This window comes from Taudactylus pleione, unplaced genomic scaffold (genome assembly GCF_031769625.1).
Source record: "Taudactylus pleione unplaced genomic scaffold, aTauple2 ptg000242l, whole genome shotgun sequence".
Taxonomy (NCBI): Eukaryota; Metazoa; Chordata; class Amphibia; order Anura; family Myobatrachidae; genus Taudactylus; species Taudactylus pleione.
The window spans coordinates 7,912,652-7,938,767 of NW_028284644.1; the positions used below are offsets into that span (position 1 = coordinate 7,912,652).

The 26,116-nt window shown below is 44.5% G+C and overlaps 1 protein-coding gene across 1 annotated transcript in view; it reads left to right on the forward strand.

The window, feature by feature from the left end:
• PRICKLE4 (prickle planar cell polarity protein 4) overlaps window positions 1–23,330 on the forward strand; it is a 62,960-nt gene extending 39,630 nt beyond the window's left edge. The window contains exons 4-8 of the mRNA XM_088479649.1: window positions 9,862–9,963; window positions 14,230–14,367; window positions 17,643–17,849; window positions 20,385–20,571; window positions 22,596–23,330. Of these exons, the coding sequence (XP_088335775.1) occupies window positions 9,862–9,963; window positions 14,230–14,367; window positions 17,643–17,849; window positions 20,385–20,571; window positions 22,596–23,158 (1,197 nt within the window). The 3' untranslated portion in view covers window positions 23,159–23,330. The remainder of the gene's footprint in view (window positions 1–9,861; window positions 9,964–14,229; window positions 14,368–17,642; window positions 17,850–20,384; window positions 20,572–22,595) is intronic.
• The last annotated feature ends 2,786 nt before the right edge of the window (window positions 23,331–26,116 follow it).

The following is a 26,116-nucleotide window of genomic DNA, read 5'->3' on the forward strand; positions in this document are numbered from 1 at the left end:
TGAAAGTCTTGGTTACAAGCAAACAATTATAGTCAGACAAGCCTGATCGGAATCTAATAAATACACACAACTAATGGTACAGAAGCTATTGCTCTATTTAAATAATTGTGTCCTTTTGGCTAGTGCCTGAGCCTCAGGCACTAGCCAAAAGGACACAATTATTTAAATAGAGGTTGAATGACATCATGAACATGTTCTTGAATGCACGCACCAGTGACCACTGATGCTCTTCACTGGATGCCATGATAAAACTGGGAGCACACAGCAGCAAGACAAGCCAAAGCAGAGCGTCTAACACACTAGACGATATGTCGCCCAATCCAGCATGGCCCCCGCCATCGCTCAGTCACTGCCAGGATCGCCAAGTGTGTATGCAATTGCCGATGCCAGCTCCACTGCCGGGTCCCTTTGCTGAAGATGTCGGGCACACTAGACATCATCTAGTTTGTACCCGGCTTGAGGTTCTTGTCCAGAATAGTTTCCAAGCATATATATATATTTATTTACAGTTTATATAGTGCACACATATTCTGCAGTGCTTTATAGAGAATAATTGTGCTGAATAATTGTCCCTGCCCCAGTGGTGTTTCTTACTACATGTATGAGACACTAGGGTTAATGTTTTTGTCAGAATCCAGCAAACCTACCAGTATGATTTTGGAAGGAAGCAGGTGCACCTGGAAGAAACCCAGAGGGGACTACATACAACCTCCACACTGTGAGGGCCTTGGTGGGGATTGAACCCAAGACCTCAGTGCATATGAGGCAGTAATGCTAACCTCCACATCACCCATGCTGCTTATATATAAAACATTCACAACAGTAATGTATAAATCATCTATAAGCGATCTGTTTAAGAAAAATGCCCTATTCACAAGCACTGAGAGCATTCATTAGGAAACTGCATCACAGCATGGCAGCTGGCATGTCATGGAAAATCACTTTTGTGATATCAAGCCATACATGCCTGCCATTCCGGAATGGCCGGGAGGCACCTGAAAATTTAGTGGTGCTCCTGGACACCCAGAAAGGTGGACAAGTCTCCCAGTGAAGTGAGTGGCACAGGTGGCCGCTGACGCAATTTGCGTTGAATCGCATCATCATGGCTCCACCTCCTGCTTCACAATGCGGTACTTGTTGTATTGCCTAGCAGGGGGCGGGGCTATGAAGACACAAGCATGACATCACGCCCCCAGACCTGCCCACTTCCACCAAGCCCTGCCGTGTCGACTTGGCTGCCTCCTTCCGGAGGAGGACGCCAAAAGGTCGGCAAGTATGCATCAGGGGCCTGATTCAGCAAGGATCACAACAGCGATTACACACGCGATCGGCCAATTGTTGCGTTCTGCGCATGCATATGCATCACAGTGCGCGGGCGCGAACCAGCCGCAGTGATCGGAACTGCGACCGCAGTGACTACGTAGACCCGTCGCAGAGTGATTGCAAGGAAGTACCGTTTGGGGGTGGTGACGGGGGGGTGGTTGGTGAAACGCAGGCATTTAAAGGGGTGTGCATAAATGAACCACTGTGATGCCATATGTAGCCTGAGCTCTCACTGCATAGTGGAAGGTTACCAATTTCTGAGTAAAGTCTGACCTTGTGTAAGTGTGTGTGAGGCTGCGATGGTACTCGATGTTACCAATGGTCTTGTAGTCTTGCTGAGTATTACGGATGTGTGTAAGGTAAGGTGGGCGTCCTTATGTTGTGCTGCGGTGGCGATTGCAGTGGATTAGCATACAGTGGCCCTCATTCAGAGCCGCACGTTACCAACAGTACGCTCGTTGCGTTCCGATGTTGACTAACCGCGCATGCGTCGGTGTTACACCGCGCATGTGCGTACGGCAGATTGCGAGCTTTTTTTCTCTCGTTCCTAAAATAGCGTACAGGAAGTGACATGTCAAATGTGATTGACAGAACAGGGCGTTTTTGGGTGTTGACGGGGGTGGAGATGAAAAAACGCAGGCGTGGCGAGGCGTTTTTGGGGCGTACATACATTAGCAGATGCGAACGTCAAATGTGTTCGGACCGTCTCATACGTCACTGAAACATCCGCTTTCCCTTCAAAATGCTCGCACAGCTTAGGGTCAGGATTACTCGACCACATTGGCGATGGCCTTCTCCTCCGTCCCGGGACTCCACGATGGTGCAGCGATTAATCGTGGCTGGTCAGTAAAGTAATTAGTGTTGGATTGAAATCCGGCTTGGTATGTGTTTGGAAAGCACTTTATTGGGATAGCACAAAAGCGTACGCAGGTGGAAATCAGAGCTGCTAATGTCATGATTACATAATCAATTAGCGTACATTTTTGGGCTTTTATTTTGGCCACAATTTGGTGGTTATGGCCTATTGTAACAATAATGTCATCATCTTTTAATTAGTTCCCCTTTTTTTTTGTTTACTGTGGAATTTGCATCGCTATGTGTTTTTTTTAACGTTCCTTAAAGAGGCCTTTTTTTAAAAAAAAGAGGGTCAGTTTTTGCGTTTAAGGCCAGGATTAAATGTAACCCATTTGTACAATAATGTCACAATACAATGTCAGTGTTTTTTTTTTAATTTATTGTTTACACACAAACAAATTGTCATAATATTGTATTGCCTTTTTTTGTGGCCAAGATATTTGATAATAAAAAAAACAAAACATAACTACTAACATAAGCGTAAATACAAAATTTAAAAACATTTCACAAGAAAGGAGAGGGAAGTTTTGACCAGAAAGGAATATGAGCCAAGCACAGAAGGAAAGTGGGAAAAGTCGCCATTGCTGTCACCGTTTTCTCGCCCGTTTGGCTGGGTGAGGGTGGGCGCCAGACCGGGTCCGGGATGCCATCGGGCTGGCCTGTCCAGAGGCAGATGTTGTGGCCTCTGGACTAGGCACAGGGCTAGGCACATTTGGAGGATTGCCTGATGTTGTGCCAGAGGTAGAGGATCTGGATGTTCCGGCAGGAAGGGAGGTCGGCTCCACCATGTGCTGGCGAACGAGCTGCTCCAGGGCATCGGCGATGCGGATGTTGGCCCTGGTATTTTCCGCCAGGGCCTGACCAATGGTCACGTTGGCCGCAGCATTTTGCTCCAGGGCCTCAGCCACCCGTATCAGACTGGCGTCCATCCTCTGCAGAATCTCCGTATGGCAATCCGATTTAAAATTGAGTTCTGTGAGGAGGCCCACTGCCTGCGAGGGGGCACGCCCTGGACTGGCTTCTGCAGGGTCCTCAGCCGGATGTACTGGTTCCTCCCCTGCAGAGTCAGCAGAAATTCTGCGGCCAAGGCTCCCCTCTGGAGCAGACTCATCCGCCTCTGTCTCTGTTAGGAAATTGGAGAAAAGACTCACATTAGAATCTACATATTGGCACAATAGCATTTCTGAGTTGGTGACATCACAAGACTTACCTTGGCCAACATGAGGAGCCGCAAAGTCTGGCATGTCCGTATCCATGTTGGACACGCCAAACACCTCCACAGCCTGCACACACCCCTGTGCCATCTCTTCTAAGTCTGTCAACTCCAATGACACAGGGGTGGGACCCCCACCTGTCCCCCTTGCATGCCTAGCCCTGTCGGCAAGTTTTTGCTTTAGACGATATTTGAAGTCTGCCCATCTGTGGAATGAATTTGGAACCATTATCCTTTTTTTAACAATGGGGTTTGTTTATAGGATGGGAGAGTGTTTACTTACCGCCGTTTGACATCCCGGGCTAGACGGACATAATCACCCACCCTATTGACAGCAACGGCGACCTCCTCCCACATTCTCCACTTCTGGCTTTGGCTCATATTCCTGGCTGCCTGGGGCAGGATGTCAACGCACTTCTGGATCAAAACCTCCATCTCCTTGCTTGTGAAATGTGGCTGCCTTTTTTTTTTTGCAGCTTTGGCGGGTTGACTGGGGCCAGCAGTCTCTTCCATGTCATCCTCCTCACCTATTTGGGTAAATATGCAGATTTAGCCACTTCACAACTTGCACAATATTATGTTTTAAAATACTCATTGACACAAAATGCATGAAGGCCTTACCGCCGCAATTTTGACCATTGTTTCCCTGGTTTGAAGCCATGTCTCTGCTTCCAGCATGAAATCATCCAGAAATTCTATGTGATTTCGTGACGTATTTATACATGCGTCGTTAGTTTGCGGCCGCATCATTGATTGTGCGTCCCTATGATTCATCCTTAATTTGTGCGGGAAAATAAACACTATTTATGGCTTGGTGTTTGTGGATTCGAGGTAGGGTTGTTGGAGTGTTGTCGGTGAAGTGGTTTGGATTTGGTTGGTTGGTTGCGTTTGGAGGATTTTGGAGAGTTGTTTTTTTGTTTGTTTTTGCTACATTTCTTTGGTTTTTCCGTTCGCATTTTTTTCATTTTTTCAACATCCTTTCCTGATTTGGTAAGTTTTGTGCATTCAAATTTGTGGCCAATTGGTGTATTCTTCTGTTTTGTGGTTAGTTAATTTGTTTAACACTCATTTCATCTTTTTTAGTTTTTTTTTGTTTTCGGACCCAAAGAAGTTTTTTGAGGACATCTTATATATTCGAGTTGGGTAAGTCCATTTTTTGTCTTGCATTTGCGAATGAATTACGGCATTTTTGACTGTTGGTGTAGTGACTTGCATTTGCGAATAATTTACCGCATTTTGGGCTGTTGGTGTAGCGCCTTGCATTTGCGAATAATTTACCGCATTTTGGACTGTTGGTGTAGCGCCTTGCATTTGCGAATAATTTACCGCATTTTTGACTGTTGGTGTAGTGACTTGCATTTGCGAATAATTTACCGCATTTTTGACTGTTGGTGTAGTGACTTGCATTTGCGAATAATTTACCGCATTTTTGACTGTTGGTGTAGTGACTTGCATTTGCGAATAATTTACCGCATTTTTGACGGCTTATTCATCATATAATCCAGTTTTGCTTTTCCCTTTCCCATTTTTTGGGTCCATTTGAACCCTATTTGACGTACGGTGTGCAATGTAGTTTTCATCGATGGCCAAATGTGTTTTTCCGCTATTTTCTGTGTTGGCTTGCAACAATTTTTAAACAAAAAAAACACCCTCTAAATTTTTGAAGTCTCATTGTTGCCTTTTTTACAGTTTATACGTATCATGACAATACCCCGGCATGTAAGCAGCTATGGATGGTATCAGAAAGCTAAGTTGTTTTTTCTTACTTTTGGGGTGGGTCAAAAGCCTTACATTGTAAACTTTGAATTTCAGGTAGATCTGGGGCGAATTGTTCTGGCCCTGCTCCCGGAAGACGACCAACCTCAAACTCGTCCCAGGCGTAGGCATCGTAGGCATGCAAGGCCCCAGATATTTCGAACACGTGTCACCCTTTTTGGAATGCCCGATGATGAGGTTTTAAGACGCTACCGTCTACCTCCCAAAATCATCATAGACACTCTCTCATTAATAGAAAGTGATCTTGAGCGGCAAATTGACAGTCCAACAGCAATACCACCACTGACGCAATTTATGGCGGTGTTACATTTCTGTGCCTCAGGATCGTTTCAAACAACGGTGGGAATAGTGGCGGGCATCTCCCAATCCTCCTTTTCCCGGATCCTGAGGGCAGTGATGGAGGCACTTTTCAAGCACCTCCATCATTTTATTAAAATGCCTTTGGATATGGGTGCCCTTAGTGTGGCCAAGGCCAATTTTTACCAAATAGCTGGCTTCCCACACATCATAGGGGTTGTGGATGGTACTCACATACCACTTCAGCCTCCAGCACGGCTGGAGGCAATATTTAGAAACAGGAAACACTATCACTCCCTGAATGTAATGGTGGTATGTGATGCCTCCCTCCAGATCCTGTCCCTGAATGCTAAATTACCCGGAAGTGCACATGACTCCTTCGTCATCCGGCAATCAGGGATATGGCAGAAATTAACCAACCTACAAGCTGGTGATGCGTGGCTTCTGGGTAAGTGGAGACCTTTAGTACATAACAATGTTAAGCTTGATACACAGTGTTCCTGATGTGGTCTATTTTTGTTCACAGGAGACAGTGGATACCCTTGCATGTCCTGGCTGCTCACTCCTTATTTGGCTCCCACACCAGGGCCACAAAGTGCGTATAATTCCGCACTTACAGCCACCAGGCAAGTGGTGGAGCGCTGTATCGGCCTTTTAAAAGGCCGATTCAGATGCCTCCACCGCTCTGGTGGCGAGCTCATGTATGTGCCGGATATGGTGTCTAAAATTGTGGTCCTGTGTGGGATATTTCACAACATTGCCATAAGGAGTGGTGTCCCAATGCAGCCAGAGGATGCCTTACCTGAGGATGGCCCCCCCGAGGTTGGTCGAAGGTCAGTATGTGGGGGGGCCATACGCGATGATGTGGTGGCCAGATTTTTTAGGTAAGTTTGTTCAAAACTCCAGTGTTTATACCTAATGTGTTTGTTTTTTTTGGCAAACATCTAATTTTTTTTTAATTTTCTCACCATCTTCTGTTTGTTCACATAATCTTTGGCACTCCAACGCTCACTACTTCCTGCTACCCTTACCAAACCTGGATCTGGTCCTTTTGGGCATATATTCTGGAACCCATATCGCAACGCCATGTTTGTGGAATCATGTTGGCATGGTCCTTCGTCAACCAGTTCTTGATTTTGTGTTTTTATTTATTTTTTTCTTGGTATGTGTTGTATTTGAATTTATCACTGTGTATTTTTTTTGGGAGTGACCACTTTGTTTTCTCTGTTATGTGGTGAATAAATGTTTGAAGAGTGAAATGGTCTTCCTTTTTTGGGACGTTAACAGCAAGTGTAACCAGGTTAACACAAGTTACATTTGACTAAGGGGTAAACCAGTACTGACGCCAGTTGAGCAAAACTGAAATATGTTTTCAGCTTTCCAATCCACACCAAAAGGAAGCCTGGCCCAACCTTGGGATTTGTAAGATTGGCCTAAGCAGCTTGCGCACCAAGTAGCAACCTGGAAAATGTAGAAATCTGAAATTGACACTACACCCAAAAAGGGAAATTACATTGTTACTGTTATGTGTTTCTGGTGTCTGTTTGACATACAAAGACAAAACACAATCTAACTTTTAAAAAAGGGAAATCCTTGCAGGAACTTATGTCAGGCTAAACTATCTTGCTTTTGGTTTTTAAAAATGAGCCACAACGTATATTTGTCTTTAAAAATTTATTTGGCAAATACAACAAAAAAAAAAAAACTAATGCCGAAGGAGGCCAGACAGCCGGTCGAGGGCCACCAGAAGGCCGATTACATGGTGGCGCATCTGCCCCACAACATCCGCCACCTCTTGCCGACGCCTCTGTTCCTTTGTGGGTGAGAAAAGTGTGTGGGTTAATACAACAATAGGGAATCCACAGAAAAACATTCAAAAAAAAACAAATCACTCCTAAACCCAAAAACATAAATAAAAAGGTTGGGCTGGCAAAAATACAAGGCCTAGGTACAAATTCCCACAGGTATGATATGTGTATGCTTAAATCACCAGGAAGAGGTAAAGGCAAACCTTCACAATCAACAAAAGTCAAGCCACAAAAACACGAAGAAAGGCACGACACATGATTACATACAGTTTGTGGTTTAAAAAAAAATAATAAAAAACATACCGGGAAACAAATCGGGAGCTCCGGCAAAACCTCCATGATCCTCCTCGGAGGATCCGTCATTCCCCAAAGAATGGGGCGGAGTTATGCTGGACTCCGGGGAGGGGGTAATTGGAAGAGGGGTGGGTGGAGGAGAGGGGGAAGTGGGACGGAGGGGAAGGAGGCCCGACATTTCCGGGAGAGGGTCTGGGAAGGATGGGGAGGAGTGGGGAATAGGCGAAAGATTTGGGGTGGAGTGTTGGCTGGGGGTTGGGGAGAGTGGGCGGGAACGCCGACGTTGACGGCGGAGTCTTGGCTGTCCCCCTAAAATATGTCAAATACATTGCGTTTAGTTTATGGACAAATCCGGACAAACAAACAAAACAAAAAAAAAAAAAAAAACCTAAAAAAATAGCAGTAGAATTAAAAATTCATAAAAAGAGGGAAAACATGCAGACACAGATATGAGTACAAATAATAAATAGAACAGACAGGAAAACATGCAGACGCAGATATGAGTACAAATAATAAATAGAACAGACAGGAAAACATGCAGACGCAGATATGAGTACAAATAATAAATAGAACAGACAGGAAAACATGCACACGCAGTTTGCCCCACAAACACAAACATTCAAACCACAATACATAACACTTACTTGCCAGGATCTGCATGCGAAAGCATGCCAGCAAGCGGGGCGTGCGCCGTTGCAGGTCGGACCACCTGCGCTCCAGCTGCCCGATGTTGCGGCGTGATCCGAAGGACCGCAGGCGGGACCGTACCTCCGCATACGCGGAGCGCTTCTGCCGGTTGGTCATGGGTTCTGGCTGGCTGGTGATCCGGCGATCCATGACCTCCGTAAGCACCAGCAGCTCACGCCTGGTGAATGCGGAGGCTCTCATGATGGCAATGGTGTTTTTCTTAAAAATCATTTTTGATAAAGTGTGTAAAAATTTTCTGATTGGCTAATGTATTTTGGAAATTAACAGGAGCAATTTTATTGGTTAGTGTATGAGTCATGTGTTCGACAGGGCCAGAAATCTCTGGAGAGTTAGGATAGGCTTGATGCAGTGACATGCGTAAGCAAATTTAAATAAAGAAATGAACCCAGGGAAATATGCGGGGATACACAGCAATAGTACAATTGTTTAATTGTGGTTCACATGTTTTTTAAACAATAAAAGCGAATGTTTCATCCGTACGTATTCTGCGGGTAAACACAAACACAGACAAGAGTAAAGTTTCTTGCATTGTGTTGAAAAAAAACAAACAATTAAGCTAATTGATACATTGATTGGCATGATACGATTGATGGAGGTAGGCAGAATAAAGGAGCAGGTAATCGACATCTGACAAGGCCACTTCCTGTTTATACTTGTGCGTGCGTTCCTTTCAAGCCATTTCGGGGATGTACGCTCGTTATTTCGTACGCTCGTTAGTTAGAGGAGGGGTCGTCAGAGTTTAGGGAGGAATTTTAGATGCGAACGAAAATACGAGCGAGCCATTGAATTTAAATATTTTTGTACGTACGCCTAACGTACGTGCGCCCGCTTGCGTGCGGCTCTGAATGAGGGCCTGTATCTTCGCAGTGAGACTGTGTGCGTAATTGCAGCTGCGATCCGTACTGAATCAGGCCCCAAGTCCTAACCCTAAAGGGGCAGACTAGATGGGACAAATGGTTCTGATCTCTCATCAAATTCTTGTCCAGGTGATGTCTGATTTTTTTTATAATCTACTATTAACATTGTGGCCCTTTGAGCATTGGATTTGATTCTAATTGACACAACTAATGTGACTGATAACATGAAATACTACTGTTAGTGTTGGGCTTTGATCATTTATTTATACTTTTTCCTCTACACTTAGGGGCATATTCAATTAGCGCGGCTAATTGGCGCGCTGGACGGGATTCATTTAGCGGGGATTCCAAGCGCGGGTGACCCTGAGACCCCGCGCGCGAGTCCCCGCTGTTTGATTTTACCTCGCACCTCATATAGGTGCGAGGTAAAATCAGCGTGAGTCCGCCCTATACGGCCTCGCGCAAGCAAGAATAACACACTGATTCCGCAGTTCTCGCGGAATCAGTGTGTTCTCGCGTGGAAGTCCTGTTTTTTGACAGGGGAAAAAAGCTATTCTATTGAATAGCTTAACCCCGCACCGCGGGACTTTCACCACTCAATTACTCGCGGGAGAAGTCCCGCGGGTGATTGAATATGCCCCTTAATCAATACAAAAAAAAGTGTTGAAATACAGTTACTGTTTTTATTATTATTATGCATTCATTTAGTGTTTTCCTCTTGTCTCCTCAGACTCACCTCAGTGCTCTGAGATTTACCTTGTCCAACAGTGACACAAAAGAACTGAAGTTTGTCCAGACTCTGCTCCAGTTGTTGCCCCCACAAGACTGTGATGTAAGATATTGTGACTGCCCAGCACATCGCTCTTTCTTTTAGAGTAGGGTGCGCAAAAAGTGCCCCCCCCAAATGTTGTAAAACTACACATCCCACGATGCCCTGCCACAGTTTTGCTATTTGCTCATGCTAAAACTGTTGCAGTGCATGATGGGATTTGTAGTTCAACAACAGCTGGAGGGCTGCTTATTGCCCACCCCTGTTTTAGCGCAATAGGATTTTATCAGTCAGTGGCTGCTTGGTCAGTAATATTTAGAAACTGCCAATAGATCATGCTTGCTATTTGTTCCAGAAATACTAACCTTCTTAATTAAATTGAAGCACTTTTGCTTGTTTCGTAAATCACTTTTGTTAAGTGGTTTAATTAATTAATGAAACTAAATGAAATAAAACCAGTAGTAAAGGCATGAAACAGCTGGTGGGAGTGTGGCAGCTTCCTGGTATTAATATCTGAGCAGAATTTGTTATTTAGTTTCCTAGGTGAAACTATGCCAATTTTATGGTGCACTTGTGAGCAATCGCTCAGGAATGCATCTCTAAGCGTCACCCTTCTGAAATTGTGCACCAATCAGAACACAGGGCCGTAGCTAGGGTAGTGCGGCCGGTGCCATCGCACAGGGCACCACAGGTCAGGGGGCGCTGTTTGGGCCTGTCAAATTTCTGTTTATTATCATTCTTGCTTGTAGCTTCCTCTTATTTCATCCCCGGCATCTCCTGGCCTCCCCTATCTCTTCCCTGGCCCTTCCCATGAGGCAATTCCCCTTTTTTAGGTGTCCATTTGAAAAATGAGGGGGGCGCCAATGCTCTTTCTGGCACAGGGCACCAAAAAGTCTAGTTAAGGCTCTGCACAGGGCCTAAAAGTGTTAAGAAGTGAGAAGCCCTAATTTCCACAGTTTTCATCAGATAAAAGTTTAACTCCCTTTGACAATGAGGGACCTAAGGGGCAGATGCAATTAGCTGCAGAATCCGCCAGAACTTCTTCTGGGGGAGAAGCCATAGGCGTACGCTGATGCCGGCACAGGGGGTGCAGCTTTGGCACTTCCCTCTACACCAGCTCATGGATGACCCCCGCCCTCCCCTCTCCGGTTCATACATTACTCACCTGGACTCACCTGCACACCCAGGTGAGTACTCTGTGTCCCTGAGATAGCGGTGGAAGTAGTATTTCTGTAGAGAAGGAAGTGCCAGTACTGTATCTGTGCACGCCTATGGTCACAGCCTATGAAGGTGCTAATAAAATCATCCTACCATAACTGCCCAATAAATGCACAAGTATGCATTCATCTTCCATATCCATTGGGTCAAATTTCTGGCTGACAATTTTCACCACAGTTGGAATGGCAAAATGATGGAGTAGAAAAAAATGTTTATGAGGAAGAAGAGACATTTAGGTCAACTACAGACTTTAAAAAGAGTAATGGTGCGTACACACGGCATGATAAAAATGCACGATATGAACAACTTATATCTTTCATATTGTGCATTTTTTGGTACCTTCCAACCCACAAACGACCAGCAATGCGGTGGCACATATGGACGATAACGATATCGACCATCAACCGTGTATGCAGGCCAACCTGGTTGATATCGACCAGGTTACATAGGGACCGTTGATCGTGGGTCGCTGGCCCGTCATTGGTGGGTTGGTGGTGTGCTGGATGATCGATATCGAATAGGTTACATAGGGACCATTGATCGCGGTGCGCTGGCCCGTCGTCGGTGGGTTGGTGGTGTGCTGGATGATCGATATCGATCATCCAGCACTCCAGGAAGGTGCAGGGAGATCGTTATCGATCGTCCCGTGTGTATGCACCATAAGAGAATATTCTGCAGCAAGATAGTTGTCACCAAGGGAAGAGCTTTACACACAGAGATGTGAGCCTGATTCAGAGGTGGACGCTTATACGTGAGTGGCTGTGAATGTTTGTGGAGTCACAACGGTGGTAATATGCAAATACTAATTTCAGCCTCACTCGTGTACTAGCGTATGTCCGACTCTGGAAGCTCTGAGACAGCCACTTTCGATGTTCGTGGACAGTGCAACTCCGCCAGTGGTTGTAAACACTCCACCATCAGTGCACCATCACTTACATCATCAACACTTACGACACCATAGCCTCTGAGATAGGGGATCTGTGTTTGATAACTCAGTCGCGTTCACTGACACGCCCATGACACTCCTGTAAAGCCCCCTGAGATGGCCTTTTTTTACATTCACTTCAGGCCACCGCCTATGGCTTTCTGCCGCCAACTCAATGGGAGCGATTCCATACACAACAGCGATCTCTGTGTACACTCAGTGGTACACAAATGTGTGCAAACATCAACACTGCGTCCACCTTTATCAGGTCCCATGTTCCTCCCGCTCTGATATCACAGTTGTCTTGTCTGTGTGGACTTGTCTGACTTTAAAGTTAGTCTTAAAGGTGAGATGTTTTAGAAGGGACCAATCCTACCTTGGCAGAAAAGCGTTTGTAATGCTGGGCATACACTCTACAATTATTGGGCCGATCCACCCGATATCCACGGATCGCCTGGATAATTGTAGTGCGTGTGTGGCCGACCAAGGGTTAAATATCGATCGGTCGGGCATGCCGGATCATCCAGCATGCCCATCCGATGCGGTATCTGCAAGGTAAAATGTCGGCCACATCGGGCAGTGTATGCCGAGCCGCGGCCGACAGACAGACATTTCCCCTGTTCCTTCCCATGGAAGGAACGGGGAAATGTCTCCTTCCACGGGGGCGGAGCGCAGATATCAGGGCCAATACACCGTGTTATATTTCACAGTGTATGCCCGCGATATCTGACAGGCTGCCAGATAAAATGTCTGTCTGATAGGCATTTTAACTGACAATGTATGCCCAGCATTAAGAGTTACATTTCTTTGCAATATCAATATAAAGCTGGATTTAGTGCTATTTCCTATAATCACTGCCAGCGTTCTTAATTATATATTTCTTTTTTTGTACCCCAGGTTGAATAAACGTTTCTATAAAAGTAAATGTTGGCTCTGACGGAGTAGTTTTCGGTCCAGGTCAAAACCCAGAACTGTCATTTCCTGAGATGGAATTTAGCCATATAATAATAGGAAAATTATTTGTTTAATCAGACAAATCAGCTAGATATGACGTAAATATGGGACTATTTATGCACAATCATACATCCATATACTGTATATCCAGTATGTTATAAAATGATTGCTCATCATTTCTGGCTCTTTAATTAGCACTATATCCTCAGGAAGAGATTGTTTTTAATAGTATAAAATATAGATACTGTAGTACAAAGTTTGATACAAATAAGATAATCCCTTTGCTAAGTGGCTACTTAGCAAAGGTTAAGTATGATTCATAACCTACTATGAGAAACTTATGTATTAAAGAATACTCATAAAAGTTATGTTTTAATATTTTTTGCACCATTATAATTTGAGAAATGACGTACACTAAGGGGTCATTTAGAATACTGAATAGTGAAAAGATAACTAGCGCAGAGGATCAACCAAACCTCTCGTCCAAGTATGAGATACACCCTGTCTTGTTATCTGGGCTATACTCCCTATTAAAAGGCTTATACACCGATATTGTACGTGTTAATCTAATGACCGCAAAAAATGTCCTGCCTACATATTGTGGCTTAAGCTTCAACTTCAAATTTTCAGCCAACTATTGTGTGAAAATTAGAGGATTTGGGTAGCTTGGAACAATTATTATACTAGTTATACCAGTCAGCTGCCTATAACAGGAAGTGGTGGGGCATGTAACACATGCTGCTGGGTTAGCACATACATTCTAAAAGTACTTATTTCACCAGGGAGGCATTGCTTTCCAAATATATGAACCTGTTCTGTAGTAAATAATTGTCATCTTAATGTATAAAACAATAGTAGCTGGCTCATGTTGGGAGATGTATTCTTATCATACAGATACAAATAAACACTCTGTCCTAAATTCACCAAAAGCACCTTGAGCAAGGATGAAACCTTTTAGGTACACGTATGGGTCACTGAGAATAGAGGGTAAATTAATTCTACCACTAGCTCAGGTTTGATTGGTCACTGACATGGTAAACATCACGTCATTTGGAGATAACCAACCCTAGTAAGCTCTGAAAACATAAGTTAGAAAAAATCCAATTGAAAAGTAGTGGTGGATAGAGATGGGGCGTACTGTATAATTCATCTTCTGTCCTTAAAGAGGTTCTATCAAATACCTGTTGCTGAATGTGACATGGATGTGACTTCCCTACCTTTCTGTGTGGCAGGAGAGGTTCTGTACAGCTTTGGGAGACTTAGAGAGGAGAGAGCTGCAAGTATTCAGTGCACAGCGGAGACTACATTCAATGAGACATGGGAGCATTGTGCTTGTCACTCCAGACTCTCCTGATAGCTGCTGTATGAGGGTAAGAAAATCAAGTACACTTTTTATTTGCAGTCCCCCAGCTAAATGTGGGAGTTCTATACCACCACACACTAAAGTCTGACAAGATTATCACATGTTTTTTTAATGTCAATTACAAATTCAGGAACAAACAGTGTGGATAGTGTCCTGTATTCATATTGAATCCTGGGATCTCTTTAAGCATACATATTATGTAGTCACTGCAATTCTTTTTGTTTTCTGTAAAAGACTGTATTTGGTGATTCATGAAATTCCATGACTAACGCAGCTGCTGTGGCGGTAACTCCCACTGTTTTGCTGTAGAACTACTGTATAGCTGGATACAATGAAGTGTGATGAGCTATAGAGGTACTTTCCAAGGTCAGTGCTCTGGAGAATGGCTCTACATCATTATATCTGTACATCTTAGCAAACAACTGTGACTAATTAAACCATATTTATTTTTAAAGTGGTATACATTTGCTGTGCACGTTTTGTTTGGTGTTTTATTCTTATTCCTAGACACAGCCTTCATGTATTTTTTTGTCAGTCCCTTAAAATTCCCCAACAACAAATACAACTAGCTGTAGCATCCCAGTGCTCTTAAACCGAGCAAAACGGGTTAGTAAAAATTCTACTGAATCTTCTGGCATGAAGGGTCGCCATTATAGAGATGCTAGTGGGTTTAATATCATATTTTAAAATAGGTGGTTCCCAGACACCCAAACCCCCCCTTTTTTTGTGAGAGAATGGGGCTTACCACTGTACTGCAATTTAGAGTCAGGTAGAATCTTCCTTAAAGTCTCTAAAACCAATGAACTTGGGCTACTGGGTACAGTCTCCAACACACAGACACAACTATTTAAGTTTTCAATGCACTGCATTCATAAGTGGTAATGCTTTAGTACAGGGGCTGGCTGGCAACTTTCAACCTGGGGGGCAAACACAAGCAAGTGGCCCCGGCTTTAAGCACTGTCTAGACCACCTTCTCTCTCACATGCCCAACCATTCAATTGCATGGTCCACCTACCCTCAAAATGCTATATGAGCCCAGGTACCCCCTTACATGCCCCCTCCACAGCCGGCAATTTCCCACCTGTTTGCCCGAGCATCTACCACTCTCCAGCACCATGTTCGTAACATGCCCCCAAGTGCCCAAAATGTCTGACATGCTCCACTTTGTGCCCTGAAAAACCTTTAGCATCTGCTCCGCAGCAGCGTTATCCCCACATGCCCCCTTGTTGCCACAATTGCTCATAGTGTCTGTCTGTTTCACCCCCAGCAGGATCTGCAGCACATGCCCCCTGTGGCCAAAATTCTCCCAGCTGTGCCCCCCAACAGCATATTTCACATATGTCCCATGCCCTAAATGCCCCAGCGTCTAACCATTAGCATTTTCCGTACATGCTTCCTTGTGCCCCAATTGTCTGACGTGCCCCCTCCACATTAGTCACTTTGTGCCCCAAATGCCCCCATCTTCTGCCATCCCCCAGAAGCATGCTCCCCACATGTCTCCTGTGTGCCCCCAGCCTCTCCCTGGCATGTTCCATTTGCCTATCAGCTTCTTACCTTCATTGTGATGAATTTGCAAGCAGCCAGCTGCCCGCAAAAACTATGCTGCTGCAGGACCTGGGGACACTGTAACATGGATCGGTCACATGGGCTGATCACATGATCAGAACTCATAACGACATCAGGGGATATATTTCCTGCAGGTGGTCTATCCTCTACCTGCCCCCTAGGATCCGGCACCCGACCTGCTGGATCATCGTATCTCTCACTATCCTCCTGTGACCAGGGCCGGCAACAGATATCCTGGGGCCCAGCACACTAATTTTTTGGGGGCCCCCTATCCCCTCGCAGTATGTATATGCAGGTCAGCTATTGGCTCATCCCCTGTGTTTCAATCTCTCAGTTTAATCATCCCCCAGCCCCTCTGTCTCTCATCTTAATCATTCCGCAGCCCCTGCCTGTATAATCATCACCCTGCCCTTCAGTTTAATCATCACCCAGCCCAGTCTCATTTCCCAGTCCCTTTGTGTCTCAGTCTAATTCCCTAAGCTCCATCTCCCCAACCTATCATGTGCATACCTCCATCTCCCCCCATCACCTGCATACCTCCACCCCCCCTTCATCTGCATACCTCCATCTCCCACCCATCATGTGCATACCTCCATCTCCCCCCCATCATGTGCATGCCTCCATCTCCCCCCATCATGTGCATACCTCCAGCTCCCCCCATCATGTGCATACCTCCATCTCCCCCCCATCATGTGCATACCTCCATCCCCCCCCATCATGTGCATACCTCCACCCCCCCATCATGTGCATACCTCCATCCCCCCTCCTCCCCCTAGCCCAGCCCAGCCCACACTTACCTGAGGCGGCTCTCTGTCCGGCTATGTATGTTGTTCTTCTTCCTGGGTGGTCAGCCCAGAGCCAGCCCCGGTTCCATTGTGTTCCAGCGGCGCAACGTTATGACGTCATGCGCCTGCGCCGGGCTGCATCACCCGTCAGCTCCGGCTATTCTGCTCTGCGCCGGACAGCTGGCCCCGGGCTTATTTGAATATGTTGCTGCTTAAAGCAGCAGGCCAGCGGCAGAGGTAAGGGATGGGGGGACACATGGACGGGGCCTGATACAAGTGTCCCCTTTCTACCCCCCTGTCGCCGGGCCTGCCTGTGACTGTAGGGCTGCGGCACTCTCCTCACCGTAGCGTGTACCCGGCGTAATGGTCGGGCAGCCTCACAGTGACAGCCGGGAGGCAGGCACAGGAACCTCCGCGGCTGTCACTGGTATATGGTTACAGAGCGCAGCGGCGGCCCTAGTGCTTCACAATTATACCGGCCCGGGGGGCAGATGGCACCCTGCCCCCCGGCCCAGCCCGCCACTGCTTTAGTAGGTAGCACCTGTTCAGTAATAGAATAGGTCCATCACTGATTGATTCCACTTTGTTTAAAAATGAGGCATTGTAAGCCTGCAGTATTTAAAGGAAAGTTTATGACTGTGATAAAGGACCTCCGTTCCTACCATTGTTGTTTAAAGAATGTTCCTAATGATGCACAAGTAAATGAATGTGACTGGAAAGTAGTTTTTACCAAATGTTTTCACAGAGCAAAATCCACAAAATGTGACCTATTGAACATACATATTTATATATCCAGTTATAGAGAATACAGAAAATAGATACATTCTTCTATAATAAAATCCCCTGTGATACAGCTGCTGAATTTGAATATTGTTTTCTTTAGTCTTGAACTTTGTATAGTTGGTTTATGATGTTTTTTTGTCTTTTTTAGTGTGGTGAGAAGATTTTAGTGGGTGATACTGCTGTACATACAGAAAGGTTTCAAGATGAGGGGCTTCGCTGGCATCTCAGGTGCTTTGTCTGTGAGACATGCCACATGCCTTTGTCACAGTTTATCTACTTCCTGCAGGACAGGAGAATTTACTGTGGACGCCATCACGCAGAACTTACTAGAGCTCGTTGCGCAGCCTGTGACCAGGTAATAGCACCATTGTACTTGTGGGAAAACGAACACTAAGGGCTATATTTACTGCCAGTTTTGCGTGCAGTATTGAATACATGATACTCAGGGCCGGATTAAGGTGGGGGCGACAGGGGCGGTCGTCCCTGGGCCCCCACATACTAAATGCAAAACTATTATTGAGGTTTTAAATACTGCTAGCAAAATCGCCAACAGTCGGCAAATATAGCTCCAAGTCTGGAGGATAACTATTGTTTCTCTAACTTGGAAAAGGCAAAAAAAAAACCCAATACCTATGCAGGAGAGAACACCTCTACTACGGTTAAAACCATATCCTCTGTAGTTGTAGGCATGCTAAAATTATTAGACACCTATGAACCAATTTCTTTTTAGATGTAATCATGCGAGTAGGACCCTTACCTCTTTGGGGAGGAATTAATTTAGCTGCTGTAATTTACCGAATGCTAATTGGACTCCCCCGGGGATATCCAATTAGCCCCGAAGGCAGGCTGCCCCTAAATGGAATTTTTTGGGGGGTTCTGATCAGACCTGAAAAGAAATCCCAGAAAAGTAGCATGCTAATGGGTGAAAAGACCTCGGTAACCCATAGGTCCGTGAACTGTTTATGGATTCTATGTGTTAATGCCTATTAACATGTTAATTTACCGGGCATTAAAAAAGGTCTCTGTTGAAAAAGTGCCTCTAATTGAATAGCCCCGGGTGATAAATCCCAAGGCTATCACCCTTTTTCACCCCTGTTAAGTTAACGGGTCTACTTGAATTCCCCCTTTGTCTGTCTCGCAATGCCGACCGCCGGCTCCCCGACTGTCAAATCCCGGCAAGGTACTAATGACAGGCGTCGAAATCCCGACGCCTGTCATTAGACCTACCGACCTACCCTCCCCCCCCCCCTCCGGGAGACTTAGGTTTAGGCTGCGGGGAAGGGGGGGTTAGGTTTAGGCACTTAGAGGGGGGTTAGGGTAGGGAGTAGGGTTAGGGGTACTTACCAGAATTAGCGATCGGGATCTTCATCCCTGCCGGCCTTCCGCTGTCGGGATATGAACATGCGGCCGGTGGTATTACATACTGATTCCCACTCCGTTGCACTTTACAGGTAACTGTTAATAAATATGTTGCTGCATGTTACTCCTGTGGCTTACCAGCAGAGGGAGCTGTGGCATTTTAAGCAACATTTACTTCACTGCAGTTTTTCAAATAAACATATAAATTAACTCTACATTACTGGTAAACATGTCTTTTTTATTCTGGGGACATGATTATCACTAAGATATCTTGAAGGACATACTACAGTACTTTTTACATGTTTTCTCAATGCTTTTGCTATACACTGATATACACTTTCATCTGTAGGTGAATGAGAATCAATGCTCCCTCCCTGTCAGAATACACATGACACAACTATAGCCATGAATTTCTGCATTCCAAAAACTCTCCTTAAGTACTACAATCCCTGCAGCTTCCTCTGCCATTTTGCCTTATTGTATCAGAAGAATGTTGCTATAACTTTTTCTGTAAATGCTCCATACACCACACAAGCACAATGTGTAGTGCACAGTCCTGTGTCCTAGTTCTTGCCTTTCTGACTATGGATGACAGAGTAGACGGTGGACAAGGATAGTCTCAGGGGAAGATTTACTATACGTTGATTTTTCAAAGCTGCTGATTTAGCATGTATTTCTTTTGATGCTTTAAATCCATTGGCCAAAGTCTCCGAACGTCGGTGGCTTTGAAAAACCAATGCATAGTAAATCTGTCCCTCAGACTCTTACAGATCCAAGAGAGAGTGAAATGATTATATACTGGAGGTACCTATACCTGTAGGGATTTTACTAGACTCTATATAATGCTGTACCTGCAAAGCAAGTGCTGTGAAAAAAAAAATATATATAATTTGTCACAAAAATAAAGTAACAAAAGTAAATTAAAAAAGGTGTATACTATATTATGTACGGAAAGCAAGTTAGGCACCTATCATACTTATTCTTGAATGTGCACACAGTACAAAAGTGCACCAACAGCCATCTCCTGTGGCCATGCGCATACAGTATATGGATGCAAATGACAAATCAGATGTCAATCTGGCTATACGATAAATCCATAAGGATGATGACCGCGTCTGACTGTGTCTGAGGCAGCTTGGTGTCATATCCCAGATCAAGCATCTCTGCATGGTGATAATAATATGTCTGAATGGGCCAAAGGGAAGATAGAAGATACAATGCATTCAGTAAAAGTGCTTGTACAAGTAAATGAATGTCATCTGCAGGTAGAATATACAGGAGAAAAATTTGTTTCAAAATAATATAAAACACTTTCCTTCTATTAGTAGAAGATCAGTACAGTTAAATAATTATGATATTATGTCGCCTGTAGAGAGTTAGTGAACCACTACACCAATTCCTGGTTAGTCCACTGTACTTCTATTCAGTTTTGATGCATTGCTGCAAATAATGTAATATTTCTAAGACATTAAAATTAAATATATATTAAACCTTTATTGTAAATGTAATTTCTGGATTTCTATGGCTGTAGCTGATTCTGTCGGAGAGATGCACCGTGGCTGAAGGACACCATTGGCACGTGGAACATTTCTGTTGCTGGGAATGCGAGATGGTGCTGGGTGGGAGCCGATATGTGATGAAAGGTGCAAGACCGTTTTGTAGGGGCTGTTTCCAGCGTCTTTACGCTGAGAGTTGTGAAGCTTGTGGGGAGCCTGTTGGTGAGTGTTCAGCAAGGTGATATAATAACTAAGCTACATGATTTTCCTATTGCAAACTGACTGGAACCTGTGGTAGAACTAAAGTAATTTTCTGAAGATTGCTGAAATGAACATGACGTATGTGGCTTCCCTTGTACTGATCCTCAAATGTAGAAATATTTTTCTCTTAAGTTCAACTTTCTAACCAGAAGCCCGAAAGCTGGATGCAGCACTTCTTTGCTGAATATTGGCCTCACTTTCCCTCACAAGCCCAATAAACTTGTATTTTTAACAGTGTTCAAGCATTCATATACTGTAGTTAGAATCTAAATTTGGATTTGTTCACGTAACGGCTTATGGAGAGATACTATAAGAAGGGCAGTCTGCAGTATGATCATATTCCATCTATATTTACCAGAAGTAATAAAAAAATAAAAAAGTTGCCCAGTTTATGCAACAAATATTTGCCAGTTTTCCTCATATTTTAAATCATGTTATTTTATTCAGGTTTTGGCAATTATAAAGAGAAATCACATTCTAACAATACGTTACCTAGTAAGATACGTTTTCTTACAGCAACTACTGAACAGGAATATGAAAACGAATCTGAGTATATGCAAAGTATATTGTACAATACATAGTTTGCTAGACTTTCCTAAAGGGTTGGGTATTGGAGGCATGCAGCCGGGATGCCGGCCGTCAAAACACTGACAGCGGCCTCCCGATGTTCTGTAAGTACTGTAACCCTCCCCCCTTCACCTCCTAACCCTTTCTTCCTGCATCCTAACCCCCCCTGCACCCTATCCCTCCCGTTAGTGCCTAAAGCTAACCCTAACCCTCGCCCCTTAGTGCCCAACCCCCCCTTTCCGCAGCCTAACCCTAACCTCCCCCCTCCCAGCAGCCTAACCCTCCCCCCCCCTGCTACAAGCTAACCCGGCTCGCTATAATTGCGTTCAGGATTCCAGCATCAGCATCTCAACTGATGTCAGGATTCCGGCGCCGGAGTTCTGCCCGCGTGTCAGGATTCCGGTGCCAGGATTTCGACCACCGGCATACCTTGCGGTGGCAAGGTAAATACGGGTTGGGTATGGGATGCCGGCCGTCGAAACACCAACAGCTGCATTTCGATGCTTAGAATCCCGACAGAGGATCAGTAAGTATTCTAACCCTCCCCCCTTCACCTTTTAATCTAACCCTTCCTTCCTGCTTTCTAAACCTAACCCTCCCCCACCCGTTGCATAAAGCTACTGTAACCTGGCCCGCTATACTTACATTCAGGATGCTGGCTGTCGGGAGTCCGGAGTCGGCATCTCAACTGATGTCGGGATTCTGGTACCGAGATATCGACCGCCTACATCCTGTGCGGCGTCAAGGTGACTACATCCCGTCCTAAATATATTGATCAAAATATAACAAAGTGGTATTTCTCTGATTTCAGTTTATACCTAGAGCTTATTGAGAATTCACCCACCTTGACTATAAACGTTCATCATATTTAGTACAATAATACATTTTTATTCCTGGTGCCATATTTTGGCAGAATATACTGTATAATTGCTTGTATTTTAATATAATTTGAAGGGACAATTTGATCTATGGCTGGTAAATTAGGAAACGTCACCTCTCCCCACACATGATCTGACTATAGATTATGACCATAATACAATAGGATTGTACTTTGCATACGTTTCTTGTGTATCTTAAAGTGCATACAGAATAAGACCATACAGGACAGAGAAAATGGCATTGTGTGATTGGCCAAAAGGTAAAAAGACTTATAGTGACAAAACCTTGAAAACATAGAAAATTAGGGACAGTGAGTAAATATACTTGCATGGGGGGAGATGTACTAAGTTCTGGAAAGTGATATATTGGAGAGTAATAAACTACCGACCAATCAGCTCATAACTGACATTTTTCAAACACAGCCTGTAACATGACACTTAGAAGCTGAGTGGCTGGTACTTTATCACTCTCCACTTGATCACTTTCCAGAGCTTAGTACATCTCGGCCATGGTCTGATAAATATTTTCTTTTCTTATAGATCCGGATGGAGATCTGGTGACCTTAAAAGGGCAATACTGGCATTCATTGCCCACCTGCTTCTGCTGCTTCAGTTGCAGGACACCTCTTCGTATGGCAGAGTTTATGGTTCATGACGACCATCTTTATTGCTCCCAGCACTGTTTATCTTTTGGCCCTCAGATGCATCATACATCCAGCTTCCGGAGAAGTCCACAATGCGACTCTCATTGGGGAAGATCTCATTTGCACTGCACTACTTTAAGAGAAACAGAGACCGGATGGAGCAGCAAACGAATAAACACCTCACTGCATGGATCACCGGTCACTAGATGTCAAGAAGGAATCCCAAGACTATTTAGTAGCACAGACATGGAGACAGCAGACATTTGGATGCCAGGACACCGCCAGGTTACACAACATGAGGACACATCATGCTCATCATCGGACTCTGAGCCAGAGGGATATTTCCTAGGAAGGCCTATCCCAAACTACTCGCTGAATAGAGGAACAGACTCACCAGTCCGTGCAAAGAGTAATTCTCTAAAAAGACATCAGAGAAGAAAGAACTGCAAGGTGTCTTAAAATGATAACTCCCAATCCAATCATTTGTAAGGGCAGAAGTTTATAGCTCATGTGTTCATTTGTGGACATTTATTTCCTCTAATTTATGTGCAATAGACTTAAAGTGCCGGCTTTTAGAAGTGGAGTTGTTGCCCATAGCAACCAATCAGATTCTAGCTATTAACTTCTAGAAGGCGCTAGATAAATGATAAGTAGAATCTGATTGGTTGCTATGAGCAACAACTCCCCTTCTAAAAACCCGTACTTTAGTAAATATACCCCTTAGGGTCTGTTCTGTAAATATTAGACCCTATAGAAACACTCTCCTGTAGAGAATCTATATAACTATATACCTTATTATACAGCAAATGAAGAACCAGCTCTGTGTTTACTGTGTAATCATTATTACCTTTATTTTGTGAGAAGACTAATCAAATTAAATGCAATTAATGCACATTCAACCCGGGCATTATTCTAAGTGAAAAGACCTGCTATATACTGTACAGTGAGAATCCTGTGAGCGATGTTATTTATTTGTTTCCCTCCACTATACCATCACAATGGCTGAAGGTCATGTCATGTTAACATAATATGCCAATTAATCTTGTTAACTTCCTATTCATATATACTGTAAACTTGCATTAAAATATATTCACGTATGTTGGGTAAAATGATTAACTTTGGAGAAGTGCCATTAATAATGAAAACATTGCTTCCTTTCACTATTGCATCTATACCAGTGGTTCCCAAAGTGTGGCCGCGGCACCCTGGTGTGCAGTGGCGCTGCCACCAGGGAGCCGCGGCTGGAGGGGGAAGCAAGTGTCGGGTTTTTTTTCCCTCAGGGCATAGTGTATGGAGCTGGAGCGGAGGCGGCGGTCAGGCGCTGTCAGTGGGGTTCCGGAAGGAAGCTGCTGTCTTTTTTTTTTTTGTTAGTGCCTTGTAATTGGAACCGAAGCTGGAGCGGGGGCGGGGGTTAGATTTGATCACACGTGAGCCTGCAGTGAGCTGGGCTGCCTGTGTTGATGCTGCAGCTGGAGGATCTGAGAAGCTGAAGGACCGCCCGAGGCACTGGATCTCTGTAGGACAGGTGGGTGGGCTACTAAGGGAGACACATGGAGGGTAATATTAAGGGAGACACATGGAAGGGTGCTATTAAGGGAGACACATGGAGGGGGCTACTAAGGGAAACACATGGAGGGTAATATTAAGGGAGAGACATGGAAGGGTGCTATTAAGCGAGACACATGGAAGGGGCTGCATAGGGAGTAAGGATACTGCCTTTGAACCTCTATATACCCCTGCCTATACCTTCTAATATCCTTCCTATAAACCTCTAAGGATGACGCTAATTTGCGTACGCAGTCATACAGTAAATAAAGACTCCAGATCTAGAACATGTGGTTCCAACGCACAAAGTATTATTCAAGTAAAAGTACAGCAGTTACACGCTATGATCCTCATATAAGCTTAGCGCAAAGAGATTATACAGACCCAAGTACAATTATACATATCCAGCGCTCTCTGGTCCAGATGTTAGGCATCAGCAAGAAACCCTTCGTCAATCAGCATTCAGCACAAAGACTAGGAACCCAGGGTCAGAGCACACATATTTATACCCCCCGAAATAAACAACACAATTGAGAAGTTTGTTGCTAATACCATTGGTCCTAAAGGAGAGGGCATATGTTACAAGGCATTTAACAAGTTGATTCAAATAGACACAACCCAGCCTCTAACAACTGGGGGTCTCTGGTTTCCTGCCTCATGCAACATCCTAACAGTTGTTCATATAATGTACATTTTGTTGCTTGAAGTCTCTGCGGTCCAATAGTTGAGAATGCATGATGCGATCTCCACACCGATGGTACCGGAATACTGTTGAAAGAGTACGCATCAGTACAATACCAATCACAGCTTACTTATCATGTATAAAACCTTAGTTACCAAATAATCTTTATTTCACAGCATTTATGCTAAATGAACAAACTTAATTCTTATACTTTAAAGCTTATTAAATCTTTTATGTGAATATGTAATATGTAAGTATGCGGGGTGTGATGTAAAGACGCTAGTTAACTTGGGGCAGATGCGTGCGCATGAAGCTAATAAACAGCGTTTTCATACAGGATCTTATGCATTCGCTAATATGTGATTAGTTAACAGCGCAATTGTGCGTATTAATGTGTGTATGAGAAATGGTGCACTTAAATCTCACTTAAACTAAGTGAACACCTAGCAGTGTGGAATGCTGAGCATTATAGTTCCACACGCCCCCCTCTCTCAGCAGCCCCCACCCTTCCCAGGCTCAAAAGTACAGTCCTTTGTTCTCCCAGGTTCTTGTGTAAATGCAAATTAGCACAGCTACAAGACCCAAACCTCAGATAACACTCTTAGCTTTGAAGGTATTTTATTGTAGGAAGCCTGCTAATGTAAGGTGCTACAAACGACCCTCTTGCTGTATTCGAGCAAGGCCACCTGGAGTGAGAGCAGACGTTATGTCCAGGAAGCTTGTCTACACAGGCTAGTTGTCACGTGGCCATTTGCTCTATTTAGCTAATGCAATCCAATTTTGAGATACTGTACAGCCATTTCTGAAATATATCCTTTAGGGGAATTATAATAATATACACTTTATCCAGAGCACCCAAACTACGTAAAGTCATGAAATGGGCTTTTGATGAATCGCCGTAACTTATGGTGATGGTCACAGATGCAATCGCATGATGCTAATAGTAATATCGCCACATGTACTAAAGTGTGAGTTTATCTAAAATGAGACTTAGGCGGCCATTCGCAAAATGGCGTCTTGCGATCTCATTTCCAAGATGGCGTCTGCGGCCAGTCGCAAGATGGTGTCGCTGCGATTCAATTTTAAACTGATCTCGTCTCAGCCAATAATCCAGCTTCGACATGAGACATACGGAGGGTGCTACTAAGGGAGACACATGGAGGGGGCTGCACAGGGAGACACATGGAGGG